This window comes from Capsella rubella, unplaced genomic scaffold (genome assembly GCF_000375325.1).
Source record: "Capsella rubella cultivar Monte Gargano unplaced genomic scaffold, Caprub1_0 scaffold_1, whole genome shotgun sequence".
Taxonomy (NCBI): domain Eukaryota; kingdom Viridiplantae; phylum Streptophyta; class Magnoliopsida; order Brassicales; family Brassicaceae; genus Capsella; species Capsella rubella.
Genome location: NW_006238923.1, coordinates 9784564 through 9796863, shown reverse-complemented (window position 1 = coordinate 9796863; position 12300 = coordinate 9784564). Strand labels below are relative to the sequence as shown.

The window sequence follows — 12300 nt, the reverse complement described above, 5'->3', positions numbered from 1 at the left end:
AATTTACATCACTGTTATAAGTGTGTTATAAGAAAAGCAAATACATTTCTTAGCTTAAGAGCTCATCAATAATGGTGGTCTAAGTTCTTCGTGAAGTAAAAAAGAATCTCATGTTTCCAGTTCAATATATATCCCTTTATTTATTTTATGATTAGCTTAAATTATTACAGCATTTGAAACAAGAAGAGCTATTACAGTATTGTTTTGACATATTTTATTCAGAAATAGAGAAATTATATATATTTTTTAAAGATTAGTAAGGTGCATGTCTGGTGAGGTTAAAGTTACAACCTAAAAGCTAAAAAAGAAGAAGTTAAAACCTAAAATCTCCCAAAAGCTTTTGAGATAGCTAGGTTACTATATATGATAGTTACCCAACACCTACACAAAGAATCTGTGCTCTCCCCCATTCTTTTCCTCATGTTTACTCCATCTCCAGTATATATATATATATTATGCTCTATTGATTCTTCATGAAGCTTTCTTTACCCTTACTTGCATCACAAGTAAACCTAAGAAACGAACATGACCCATCACCTTCACGAACTACCAACTCTCTAATCACCTGTGACGTCTCTTCAGTACTTTTCCCTCCATGCTCATACCCAAATCCGGTCTGACTATTTTCATAGCTAAACCGGTTTAAGTTTACAAGATTCTTCGGTTTAGGTTCCGTCGGATTGCCGCATTGCCTAGGCTGTGTTTGGTAGAATACTTTAGACAGGACTGGTTCACCGTCTTTTTCGTCCTCACTTTTGCCTAAATGATACTGATGCATCACCCAATTAGTCTTCTCTGGTTTCTTCTGGCGACCGTAGTTGGTGTAGAGCACTAGGATTTTCTTGAAACCGGCTTCTCCTGATTGCGACAAAACTGGTCGGGTCTTGCCCGTTTTGTGCCACCGTGTCTCGTGGCCTTCCTCATCAGTACTCACTTTTCTACGTTTTCGTGTTCCGGTCGTATAAGCCTTTGATGGACGATGGAAGAAGTGCCGTACTTGCCCGTCTTTGCTTACTCCTACATGACGCAAGATAGACATGATAAGTCAAGCATTAAGCATGCATATGTTGATTTGATCAACAATGATATTGGATTTGATGATTTCATTTTTATAATCACTGTAATCTTAATCTCACACCATATTTGTAGAGATAATTAATTTGATCATTTTTTTTCTGGGTAATAACCAAACATTACCGTTTTTAATAAAATATTTATGTATGATAACTAGCTAGCACCAAAGAATTACATATCAAGCAATATCATTTTTTTAATTTAATTAAAAAAACTATAATATAAACGGGTAAACCCAAGATTAACTGTGTAAAATCCATATGCAAAACATGTGTTCGTTTTGGGGAAAAAAAAAAGTTTTTAAATGAAAAATTGCGACAGCCGAAATTGTTATTCTTGGATGAAAAAAAAAAGAGAGCGCACGTTACGTACCAGGAAGTTTCTCAGGATGTGTATAACAAATTCCATTTTCTCCTTCGAGCGTCGGTATAAATTCATCGATCAAAGGATGAAGTTTTCGCTTATCGGATGAGACCTTTGCCTCCAAATGCATAAGGATCTCTTTATCCGACGGGTCAAATTTCACTCCTGCCGGCAAGCTTGGTAAATCTTTGATGCTACCAACCTTTTCAAATTTCATTTCTTTCACAATTTATATATATGCATGTATGTGGAAATATAAAGTACACATATTGAAAACTAGAGAACATTTAGTGAATTATATAAGGGTTTAACATTGTAACCTGGTCGTCTTGGTGATGGATCTTTTGTCCACAAGAAGGACAAGTGACCATAACAGGAGATTCAACGATAATCTTCGAATCAGGACCGCTTGTGACACATGACTGAGATTGGTCTTTGAGCTGAGTCGATGGCTGATCTATGTTCGATACTCTTTCAAGATTTAGGTCGTAGTTATCATCTGAACCATCACACCAACTCATCCTCCTTCTTTTACTGACCTCTCTCTCTCTCTCTCTCGCTCTGTTCAGTGACCTAGCAAAAACTAAATCTATAGTTACAATCAGAACTATCAAAAGATCAAATCGACGGAGAGAGAGAGAGAAAGAGAGAGAGCCAAAGATGTGGAGGTGATATAGAAAGAGAGGCAAGTGAATATTAAGTTTTGGAACTAAAAAAATATAATTATAAATTAAAATGGTGTACTAAATTAATTATTTTAAGGAGGTTGCGTGGACGCCAAGTTAATTAATGGTGTATGTATATACGTTTGCAACAAATAATTGTTAAATCCCTTTTTTCCGAATTTTGATTATGACTATTTTGAACCATTTTTTCCTTTCTCTAGTTTTCACAGTTGAAATAATATTTGCATGTAATAGGTAGTAGATGTGCCATGTGTGTGATATACAGGTTAACCTTGGGATATAACCATAATTAGGAAAAAGAACCTTAATTATGCAAGAAAGATATGAAAACTAATTGAGGATATATAATTTATACATAAATAAAAGAGAGAAAGTAATCAGTCTCTTGAAAATCAAGAAAGGTGACGAGAGATGGAGTGTCGTTATTGAAACTCATTTTCTTTTTCCAAACTATTTTAATGTTTGCCAGTTTTAGTCATTTTATATTCACAAAGATATCATATATGCCATACCATAAATCTTGATTGATCCTTTAACAGATTTACAAAATCAAATAACAAGATCGTGTGAAAGAATAATGCGCAATTGCTAGATCTTCCCTGAAAACGTTAAACTATGCCATTCATTCGCAAAACATATATAATATAGATTAAAAGAGAAATTAAAATGTTAGATCCTACATCTGCACCTATCACTTTACTTATATACACATAATATATATGTTGGACCAACTTGGTGAAGCAATAAGACCATATCTTCACGCACAGAACAAAAATCTCGTGTGAAGCAAGTTACCTATACCCAAAAATTCTCAATTATATATTTTGCTCATTGACAATAGGTTCTTCACCAAAACTTATTACCTTATACGTATTTTTTTTCCGATGTTTACTTAATTAAGGTAGACCTAATATTGAATTTCTTAATTACTTTTTGTTATTTTCAGAAGATCAATCGATAAAAAAATGTTTACGAGGTTTACGAAGTCAAATAATTTTCTATAAATTAAAATGCTGTGGTAATTCTATTTATTTGGTATAAGCAGTCCGGGGTCCGTACAACATATGATCATCGATGGAGATGCGAAGCTTCTTCAACAAGAAACTAATAATATTCTCAGCCAAAAGAAAAGTAAATGCAAGACAACGAAACGGAACAGCTTACTGAGAAAGCTTTTAGAGATCTCATGATCGATCAGTTTTTTACATATTTCTTCTGTTTTAAATTTCACAATAGAGACTTCTCTTTGGTAACATAGCTATTTAGTATTACTATTTCTCGAAAAGTCAAAACTGGTGTCACCAAAGTTATGCCCTAGCATGTTAAAACTGCATTTCTTAATACATGTTTGTACTATAATTTTCTTTAGTAAGTCGTCAAACGTTTTCTCTTTGTTTTTCTCCTCTAGATTTTGGAAGAAACATAAGACGAAAGCAAATTCGGTATAAGTGGCAATATTGTTTTAATTCTTTGTATAGGCTTTTAAGAAACTTACGAAAACATGAGCGAGCTGGTTTACAAAATTTTACCCAAAAACGTTTGTATTAATCGTAACAATAGTGTCCGCAGCTCCCACATGCAAGTCCCGTTACAAAGTCCGAAGTTTTGTTCCAACCTCATTATCAAATGTGTCATATTCGTTACAAGTTGGAGAACTCAATCACAATAATCCGATATTGGTCCATAAAATTCATGCACTAATTGTTTAATATACACACAAAAATGTTATAATTTTAACGATTACTATGATCTGCACACATATATAATATAATATAATGATATAAATATAATAAAACATAAGAAAATTAGGTAGATAACATAAAACATGAATATTGTTGTATTTCATTTAGTAACTAACATTTTCTTTTAAATGCGTGCTCCCCAAAAATACATTTCCTCGTGAAGCTTATGAATACGAATCGTAAATTTTAAACTCTACTCTCAAAATAATGCACTAACACCGAATTTTAAAACAATTTTAGGGGTAAGAAACGAAAAGAACATTCAAAGAGGGGCAAAAAAAAAGAACTGTTCCGGTCAGTCGACATATGACCAAAACAGTGTAATGGGCCTTTTGACAAACAAGAGGAGTAAGTCGAAATGTAAGACTGATTCATAAAAATGTGGAAAACAATGTAGGGCCGATGATAGGCCCATCTAAAAAAACAAAAATGACCCAAAGGTGTGAGTGTGTACCGTGTGGTTGTGGGTCATAATAGCTCTCAATTACTCTCTCTCTCAATGTCATGTGTTTGTATAAATTATTAAATGAATGAATCTCATCATTTCGCAATCCATGACCCTCTCTTATCATCTATTCATTCAACTCCTCTTGTCCCCCTCTACTACTTACTAAGCTTTCCATTATAAATGATACCTTTTGTTTCTTCTAAATTATTTTCAACAAAGTACCATTAGCAAGAGTTCAAGACTATACCAAGAGTTACTATATAACTATAGAGAAGAGTGTGATGCTTGTTCTAGAAAAAAAAAAGACAAACTATCTTATGAAGAATCTCTCTCTCTGTTAAAACCACATCATGAAACAAGTTGAAAAAATAAGAAAAATAACAAAAAGGAAATATGCAAAACAAAAAGATGATGATGATTTTAATAAAAGAGAGTGAAAGAGACAGAGAGACAAAGGCAAAAGATGAGGTTGAGGTGTCAATGTCTCTTATTGAATTGAATGATAACATTGTGGGCTTTCAATGCTTTTTTTGGCCCACCTTTTTTAATTTAATTTCCCTCACCCAACAGCTCACATTTTTTGTTTAGTTTTCTTCTTTTTACCTCTTTCTGTGTATCTCTCTAATCTAAGTACATAATAAACCTTAAATCTAAGAAATTGTAACTTACTCAGATAATGCTTAGGTAATGGTTGTGGAGATGTCACTGTTCTTGTTTCCGACTCAAACAATATAAGAAGTTATCTTTCAGTTATTTTTTAATGTCATTATTAAGAGCTGACTAAATTGCAATTAACGGAATTTTTAAACATACCTAACTACTCACCTGTCGATTTAGATGACTTAACTACTTTTTTTTAAAATGTCATTGACTCTTTGTAAAAATAGTTCTCATACTCCACGAACTTTTGTTATATTTGTTTTTTCTTTTTTCTAAAGATATAAAAGAACATACGTTGTTATAACTTGTTTGTTATGTCATATATGTTTGTTATGTCATATATGTTTGTTATTAGAGATTAGACCAACCAGACTTGACTTCACACAAATATCCCAAGTAAAGAGATCTTTTTCGCAGGAAAAAAGTTGATATTAGTCATCTCATTGTGCCTTACGTACGGAGAGTAAGTAAAGGAAATAACACAACCTGAAATACACAATTTTGAAAGGAAAAAAACGAAAAGTTGAGAATGTTAAGAGAGCCATGTGAAGCTACAGTGACATGAACTGTGTGTACAACGAGAGAGAGCCTCCAAAGAGTTTTACACTAAAAACGAGAGAGAGAGCCCACGCTTTATACAGACACAAACATGTTCTTATAATAGCCTTGACTCTGTTTACCCCTTATTTGGCAACTATTTAAATGCATGTTAACGCCAGATTATCGCAACTTTTTTCATTTCCATTTTTACTCAGAGAAACAAGTAATAAGACACTTACAAGCTACAAGACCAGAAGAGTCACTGCTAATAGCTTTACAGTGGAGACAGACTGAGACACTGAATTAGAAACTCTTTTTAGATATATATATATAATACTTAAAACTCAACAGTCTCTGATTCAATTGCCCTAATTCACAGCTTCAAGCACCAAAAAATTGGGAGAGCTTCTTTTTTTTTTTTTTTGGCAAAAAACAGTTTTGAGGTTTCTTCGTGGTCTCCTCAAGCTACACTTCCCTGGTCTGAGGTTTCTTCGTGGTAATATGGTGTTAACTTCCCATCCTTATCGTCTCTTATCTTGTTTTGGCTTTCCTCGTCTCCACCTCCAATTTCTTGCAACATCTTAACCACACGCCTCATCGAGGGTCGGTTTATGGGTAAAGGACTTGTGCAGAGAAGCCCGACGTTGAGGATTTTGCTTATTTCTTCTTTGAAACAGGAGTCGAGTTTCGGGTCTATCACATGCTCTATGCCTTTCTGGTCTAGTGTCGTGCAAACCCATTTCACCAAGTCCTTCTCCCCCAGTTCTGGGTCAACTGGGCGTTTCCTTGTCACTATCTCTAAGATCACTACCCCGAAACTGTAGATGTCGCTCTTCTCGTTCACACGAAGTGTGTATGCGTATTCTGCAAGTAGAGTTTGAAATGAAAGTTATGGAGGGAAAACAAACAAACAAACAAAAAAAATTGAATTCCATTAATGGAGAAGTGAGAAAGTGTGGAGCCATGAGTTTCAGACATGTCTCAATAGATAGTGAATGCTCATTTAAGTCTCAACTAATAAAACTTAAATGTGGTTCATCTGAATCTCCCGTGCAACATGTACTAAATGAGCATTACTACCTTATGCAAAACTAAATGATATATCAAGCATATTTAAGTTTAATCATTAGACTAACCTGGTGCGATGTACCCGCATGAACCAGCGATCACTGACATCGACTTTGGAGCTTTTCCGGTCAAGTCCACGGCTTTAGCCACACCAAAATCAGCAACTCTTGCACCATAATCTCCATCAATCAAAATATTGTTGGACTTAATATCTCTGTGCACAATAGGAGGAACAGAATCATGGTGAAGATACGAGAGCCCCTCAGCCGCATCCAAGATAATCTTAAACCTCGTTTGCCATGCCAACATTCCTCCTTTGCTGCTATGAAGCAAATCTCCCAAGCTACCATTAGGCATGTACTCATAAACCAAGAGCTTGCAGTCTCTTGTGGAACAGCAACACCAGAGCTTCACAATGTTCTTATGCCTAATCTTACCCAATGTCTCGACCTCAGCTTCAAAGGCCTCATCTTGAACTCCAGGTCTGTTACCTTTCTCTGGATCACAGTCTCCGGAATCCTTAACAGATCCTGTCCACAACCGCTTGACCGCAACAGTTTCTCCATTGGTAAGTACAACCTTGTAAACTTTACCCGAAGCTCCAGCTCCAATCACATTGTCTTCATCCAAGCTTTCGAGAATCTCGTGCTCACTGAACCCGAGTTTGTGGAACGACATCAGAGTCCACTTGGATCTCTCCATAGCTCTTGCTTTCTTGAAGTTCCTGTATTTGAAGTAGAACCAAGCAATACCCGCAACCAACACCATCGCAGCAAGCACGAAAATCGATCTGAGAAGCCATACAAAGCCTCTCTTCTTAGATTCATTTTCAGAGGCACACAATCCTTTGATATCCCCACACAATCCAGGGTTCCCAATGAAACTGTTCTTATACACTTCTTTCGCTAAAGAAGGCGGTAAGTCACCCGATAACCGATTATACGACAGATTCAGCTGGTTTAGCTTCAAATTCTGCAACGAAACCGGGATTTTGCCAGAGAAAAGGTTACCAGATAGATCAAGGTAGTTCAAGACTGACAAACTCCCTATTTCATCGGGAATTCTACCGGAGAATTCGTTATCGGCCAAGTTCAACTCGTTCAGCTTCTTCCAAGATTTGATTCCAGGTGTTAACTCCCCTGAAAACTGATTACCATGAAGATCAAGAGTACCTAATTCCCCAAGCTTCATCAAGCTATTAGGCAACGAGCCACTCAGCTTGTTTCCACTCGCCGATATCTGGTTAAGATTGTTTAAAACCCCAATCTCCTCCGGCAAAGATCCGGTGAATTCATTGTTTGAGAGTATCAAGAGCGAGAGGTTCGATGCACCGCCAATGGACTTCGCAATCTCACCGGAGAACGAGTTGTTCATGAGCTCAAGCAAGTAGACATGAGGCAATCCCCAGAAACCCGTAGGAACTGAACCGGTAAACCGGTTATACGCTAACCGGACACGTGTCAAGCTTCTGCAATCACCGAGGCTCTCCGGTATAGCGCCGGAGAATGAGTTGTGAATAATCAGCAACTCCTCTAGCTCCCCTTTCTCGCACAGATCCGCCGGTAATTCGCCGGAAAATTCGTTCTCCGAAACGTCAAGCCATCTCAACGGCGAGTTTCTCCCGAGGTCTCTTGGTAATTCTCCGGTTAACCGGTTACCGAAGATCCTCACCTCGTACAAGTTCGGAGACGTCGCTATACTCGCCGGAAGTTCACCTTCTAGATTGTTCTCGTACAGATTCAAACTCTCCAATGGCACACGACAGAGCTCGTCAGGTATTTTCCCAGTTAACTGATTCATCGACGCGTCGAGAAGTCTCAACGACTTCAAATTCCCGAGCTCCGGTGGAATCTCTCCGGTCAACGAGTTGTTGTAAAGCTCAATCTGAACGACGTTGGTCAAACCGCCGAGCGAACGAGGGATGGGACCAACAAGGTCGTTAAGCGCAAGGTCTAAATCAACGAGTTTGCTGAGTTGACCCAGCGAGTCAGGGATCTGTCCGACGAGATGACACTCGGTGAGCCACATAACCTCGAGATTGGTCAAGTTCCCGAACTCCGGAGGGATCCGACTCGGACTAAACGGGTTGTACGAAAGATTCAGCATCTTCAGAGAGCTTATGTTGCCTAGAAACGGAGGAATCGTCCCGTCCAAGAGATTATAAACGAGAGAGAGAACCTCGAGGTTTTCAAATTTGCCAAAACTCGCCGGAATATCACCGGAAAAGTTGTTACCGGTCAAATCCAAGTGCACCAAGGTGGGAATATCGGCGAGAGTGGGAGGAATCTCACCGGTGAGAAAATTCTGAGAGAGATCGAGAGTTTGGAGACGATTACAAGCAGCGATGTTGAGAGGAAGCGTAGAGTTGATGGAGTTATTGTACAAAGAGAGATGCGCGAGCTTAGAGAGACGACATATGACGGAAGGAAAAGGTCCGGCGAGATTAGCACCGGAGAGGTCGACGGAAGTGACAGAAGTGAAATCACCGCCGCAGGAAACGCCGGACCACCGACAAGGAGAATCATCAGAAGAGGACCAAGAGGAGAGAGAGGAGTCAGGATCGTCGAAAGATTGCTTGACTTGCTGAAGAATGAAACCTTCTTGGTTGAGAGAGAAGACAGTGGGAAAAAGTAGGAAGAGAAAGAGAAGATACATGGTTTCTATCTTTCTTTCTCCGGTGGGATATGGCGGTGAAGCTGATACGGTGGTTGTGTTTTATTTTTTTAGAGAGAAGAGAAGAGTGAGATAAGAGAGAGAGAGAGAGAGTATTTGAAAGAAGAAGAGTGAGAGTAGTGAGTTGCTTTGAAGGAAGGAGAAGAGAAGAGAAGAGAGTCTCTGAAAAAAGCGTTGACCAGGGGGAGGGGGAGACAGGTTAATTCTCGAGACTATGACTGTGGGAGAAGGATGCTTATTAATCATTTTGTTTTTTTCTACTATCACTCTATCATTCAGTTTTTTTTTTTTTTTTTTTAATAATTTTGTTTTTGTCTACTTATTTCGATTTTTATTAATAATTATTTGGTTGCAATTATTAAGTATCTATGTCGAGTTTCCAACATTTGTATAATTTATATCCTATATTTTTTTTGAGATGATGCTGGTCGTAAAAGGGAATGTTACCAATAATGATCTTAGCTAAATAGCCTATGAAAAAACATTCTTTTTCTGTACTTTATTGTTTTAACTGATTAAATAACTGATTTTTTTTTTGTTAATTTTAGTTTATGCAATGAAACGAAGGATTATGAGATTTAATGAAAGAATCTGACAGTTATATTTTAAAGTACAAATATTGTTATATTAGAACATATCAAAAACTCTTTAGGATGTGTTGGAAACGTAGTCTAAAAGTCGACGTGAATAAAATTTTAAAAAAGTTTATGCACGTCTTAAAACATGTATTAAGAGGATAAGCTAAAGCATGTAAGAAACATGAACATATATATATATATATATATATATATATATATATTTCTTGGGGAGATATGATAAGATATCAAACTATACATATCGAGTTTATTTATTTACAAAAAATTAACATTTTCTTATACAATTAAGAAATTTATAAGTGTAGCAAAGGGGAAGAGGGCGCATACATATTTTGCCTACATATTATAAGAGTCAGTTAGGAAACGTATAATCTTAACATATGTGTCTGTTGAGAAAAGCATCACTTTTGTAAATCTATAAACATACCCTTTGAATGATTTTTAAAGAGATAGTATAGGACGAGTGAAACACTTTTGTAGCTCATGGTTGAGAGAGTTCAACTAGTTTTTTTGTGCCTTATGGTATTTGCTTCTATAAGCAAGTTTTATATTATCTTACAAAATTGTGTTGCTTGTTGATTGAAAGAGTAACCATCAAAAATTTGTTTTATGTATATTTTTCATTATTTATTTGAACATCTTCTTCCATGCATTACGTGTGATTTTTTATGTCCATTTCATAACATTGTCACCTTGCAAGTTATTTAATAGAACTATAACTTCTCACGAATATGGTATACAAACAAAGCAAGCAACCTTTGATAGATATATAATTCAACTTCTTTAGTTAATGTATTTCCCTCATCGCTTATGAGCAACAATGACAATAATGGTCAGCTTTGATTTCCTAAATTGTTTAATCTTTGCTCTCATATTCCTCGTCCCAACTCTATGTTACTTTGTATTCTTCTTCACAAAACCAAACAATGGATTTGATATGCCTCCAAGTGCTCCTTCTCTTCCCATCATTGGTCACCTTCATCTTCTCCTCCTTGATTCCATCCACAAATGTTTTCAAAAAATATCATCCAAATATGGACCTATTCTCCATCTTCACATTTTCCATGTCCCCATAGTTCTTGTCTCTTCTGCCTCAGCGGCTTACGAGATCTTCAAGTCACACGACACGAATGTCTCTTATCGCGGTGATATTGCTATCGATGAATGCATTGTGTTTGGATCTTCTGGATATTTTAGAGCTCCATGTGGAGATTACTGGAAGTTCATGAGGAAACTCATCATGGCTAGGGCTCTCGGACCCCAAGCCCTAGATAGATCACGTGGCGTTCGCGCATTCGAACTAGAAAGGTTCCACAAAAATTTGCTTGATAAGGCAATGAAAAAAGAAACTGTTAAGATCGGTGAAGAAGCAAGAATACTCGTTAACAACACACTCGGCAAAATGAGCTTGGGAAGTAGTTTTTCAGTAGAGAACAATGATGGCAAAAAAGTTTCAGAATTTTCTATCCAGTTAGCTGATCTGTCTCACATGTTTTGTGTAGCACAAATATTTCATAAGCCGCTTGAAAAGCTAGGGATCTCTCTTTTAAAAACACAGATAATGGAGGTTTCAAATAGATTCGAGGAGCTACTTGAAAAGATTCTTGTGAACTACGAAAACAACGTGGACAAGCATCAAGGTACTGAGTTCATGGATGCATTGTTGGCAGCTTACCAAGACGAAAACACAGAGTATAAGATCACTAGAAACCATATCAAGGCATTATTAGCGGTAAATTGTTATATTTTTATTTGATTATAATATATCTTTGAGAATCCAAACGAATAATATCATTATACTAAAAAATAATAATTGCATTTTCTAGGAGCTTTTCTTTGGAGCTGGTGAGTCCTCTTCTTCGACAACACGGTGGGCAATGGCAGAAATCCTCAGTAACCCTCAGATCCTTGAGAGATTGAGAGAAGAAATCGATTCCATAGTGGGAAAAACAAGGTTGATTCAAGAAAGTGATCTACCAAAACTTCCTTACTTGCAAGCAGTTGTAAAAGAATCACTAAGATTGCATCCAGTGGGAGCAGTCTTACCAAGGGAATTTACACAAGACTGTACGATAGGAGGGTTCTACATACATGAGGGAACATCACTTGTCATCAATGCTTATGCTGTGATGAGAGATCCTAATATTTGGGAAGATCCCAATGAGTTTAAACCGGAAAGGTTTTTAAATTCTTCTATATTAGGGAAAGAGGAGGAGAGAAAAGAGCAAGCACTGAAGTTCCTTCCTTTTGGAGGTGGAAGGAGAGGGTGTCCAGGGTTACATCTTGGTTATACTTTGGTAGAAACCACTATTGGAGTGATGGTGCAGTGTTTTGACTGGGAGATCAAAGGAGATAAGATCAACATAGAAGAAGGTTCCGGATTAAAATTCTTCTTGGATTTGGCTCATCCCCTTGAATGCACTCCTTTGCTTAGAACCATAAACCATTAA

General features: G+C 36.9%; 3 protein-coding genes across 3 annotated transcripts; 1 reads left to right on the top strand and 2 right to left on the bottom strand.

Annotated features, from left to right (window-relative positions):
- Positions 1–193: 193 nt before the first annotated feature.
- On the bottom strand, positions 194–2113 carry LOC17896834 (NAC domain-containing protein 10). Its single transcript, XM_023790233.1, has 3 exons — positions 1758–2113; positions 1447–1639; positions 194–1017 (listed from the first exon to the last, which is right to left on the bottom strand). The coding sequence occupies exons 1-3, from the start codon at positions 1956–1958 to the stop codon at positions 461–463; spliced, it is 951 nt and encodes a 316-aa protein (XP_023646001.1). The 5' UTR covers positions 1959–2113; the 3' UTR covers positions 194–460.
- Positions 2114–5693: 3580 nt separating this feature from the next.
- Positions 5694–9581, bottom strand: LOC17898546 (receptor-like protein kinase HSL1). The gene is made up of 2 exons (XM_006306615.2): positions 6650–9581; positions 5694–6377 (listed from the first exon to the last, which is right to left on the bottom strand). The coding sequence occupies exons 1-2, from the start codon at positions 9234–9236 to the stop codon at positions 5974–5976; spliced, it is 2991 nt and encodes a 996-aa protein (XP_006306677.1). The 5' UTR covers positions 9237–9581; the 3' UTR covers positions 5694–5973.
- A 1089-nt stretch (positions 9582–10670) lies between these two features.
- On the top strand, positions 10671–12300 carry LOC17899679 (cytochrome P450 705A22). The gene is made up of 2 exons (XM_006306004.1): positions 10671–11582; positions 11677–12300. Exons 1-2 carry the CDS (start codon positions 10671–10673, stop codon positions 12298–12300), a joined length of 1536 nt encoding a protein of 511 aa, XP_006306066.1.

What these genes read in the sequence shown, in the direction of transcription:
- LOC17896834 (XM_023790233.1), bottom strand. Translation starts at nt 1,958, where the DNA reads ATGAGTTGGTGTGATGGTTCAGATGATAACTACGACCTAAATCTTGAA. An exon ending in TCCATCACCAAGACGACCAG is followed by an intron (nt 1,640 to 1,757) that starts GTTACAATGTTA and finishes AAATTTGAAAAG; the next exon opens with GTTGGTAGCATCAAAGATTT. An exon ending in ACATCCTGAGAAACTTCCTG is followed by an intron (nt 1,018 to 1,446) that starts GTACGTAACGTG and finishes TGCGTCATGTAG; the next exon opens with GAGTAAGCAAAGACGGGCAA.
- LOC17898546 (XM_006306615.2), bottom strand. Translation starts at nt 9,236, where the DNA reads ATGTATCTTCTCTTTCTCTTCCTACTTTTTCCCACTGTCTTCTCTCTC. An exon ending in ATGCGGGTACATCGCACCAG is followed by an intron (nt 6,378 to 6,649) that starts GTTAGTCTAATG and finishes CTCTACTTGCAG; the next exon opens with AATACGCATACACACTTCGT.
- LOC17899679 (XM_006306004.1), top strand. Translation starts at nt 10,671, where the DNA reads ATGACAATAATGGTCAGCTTTGATTTCCTAAATTGTTTAATCTTTGCT. An exon ending in ATATCAAGGCATTATTAGCG is followed by an intron (nt 11,583 to 11,676) that starts GTAAATTGTTAT and finishes TGCATTTTCTAG; the next exon opens with GAGCTTTTCTTTGGAGCTGG.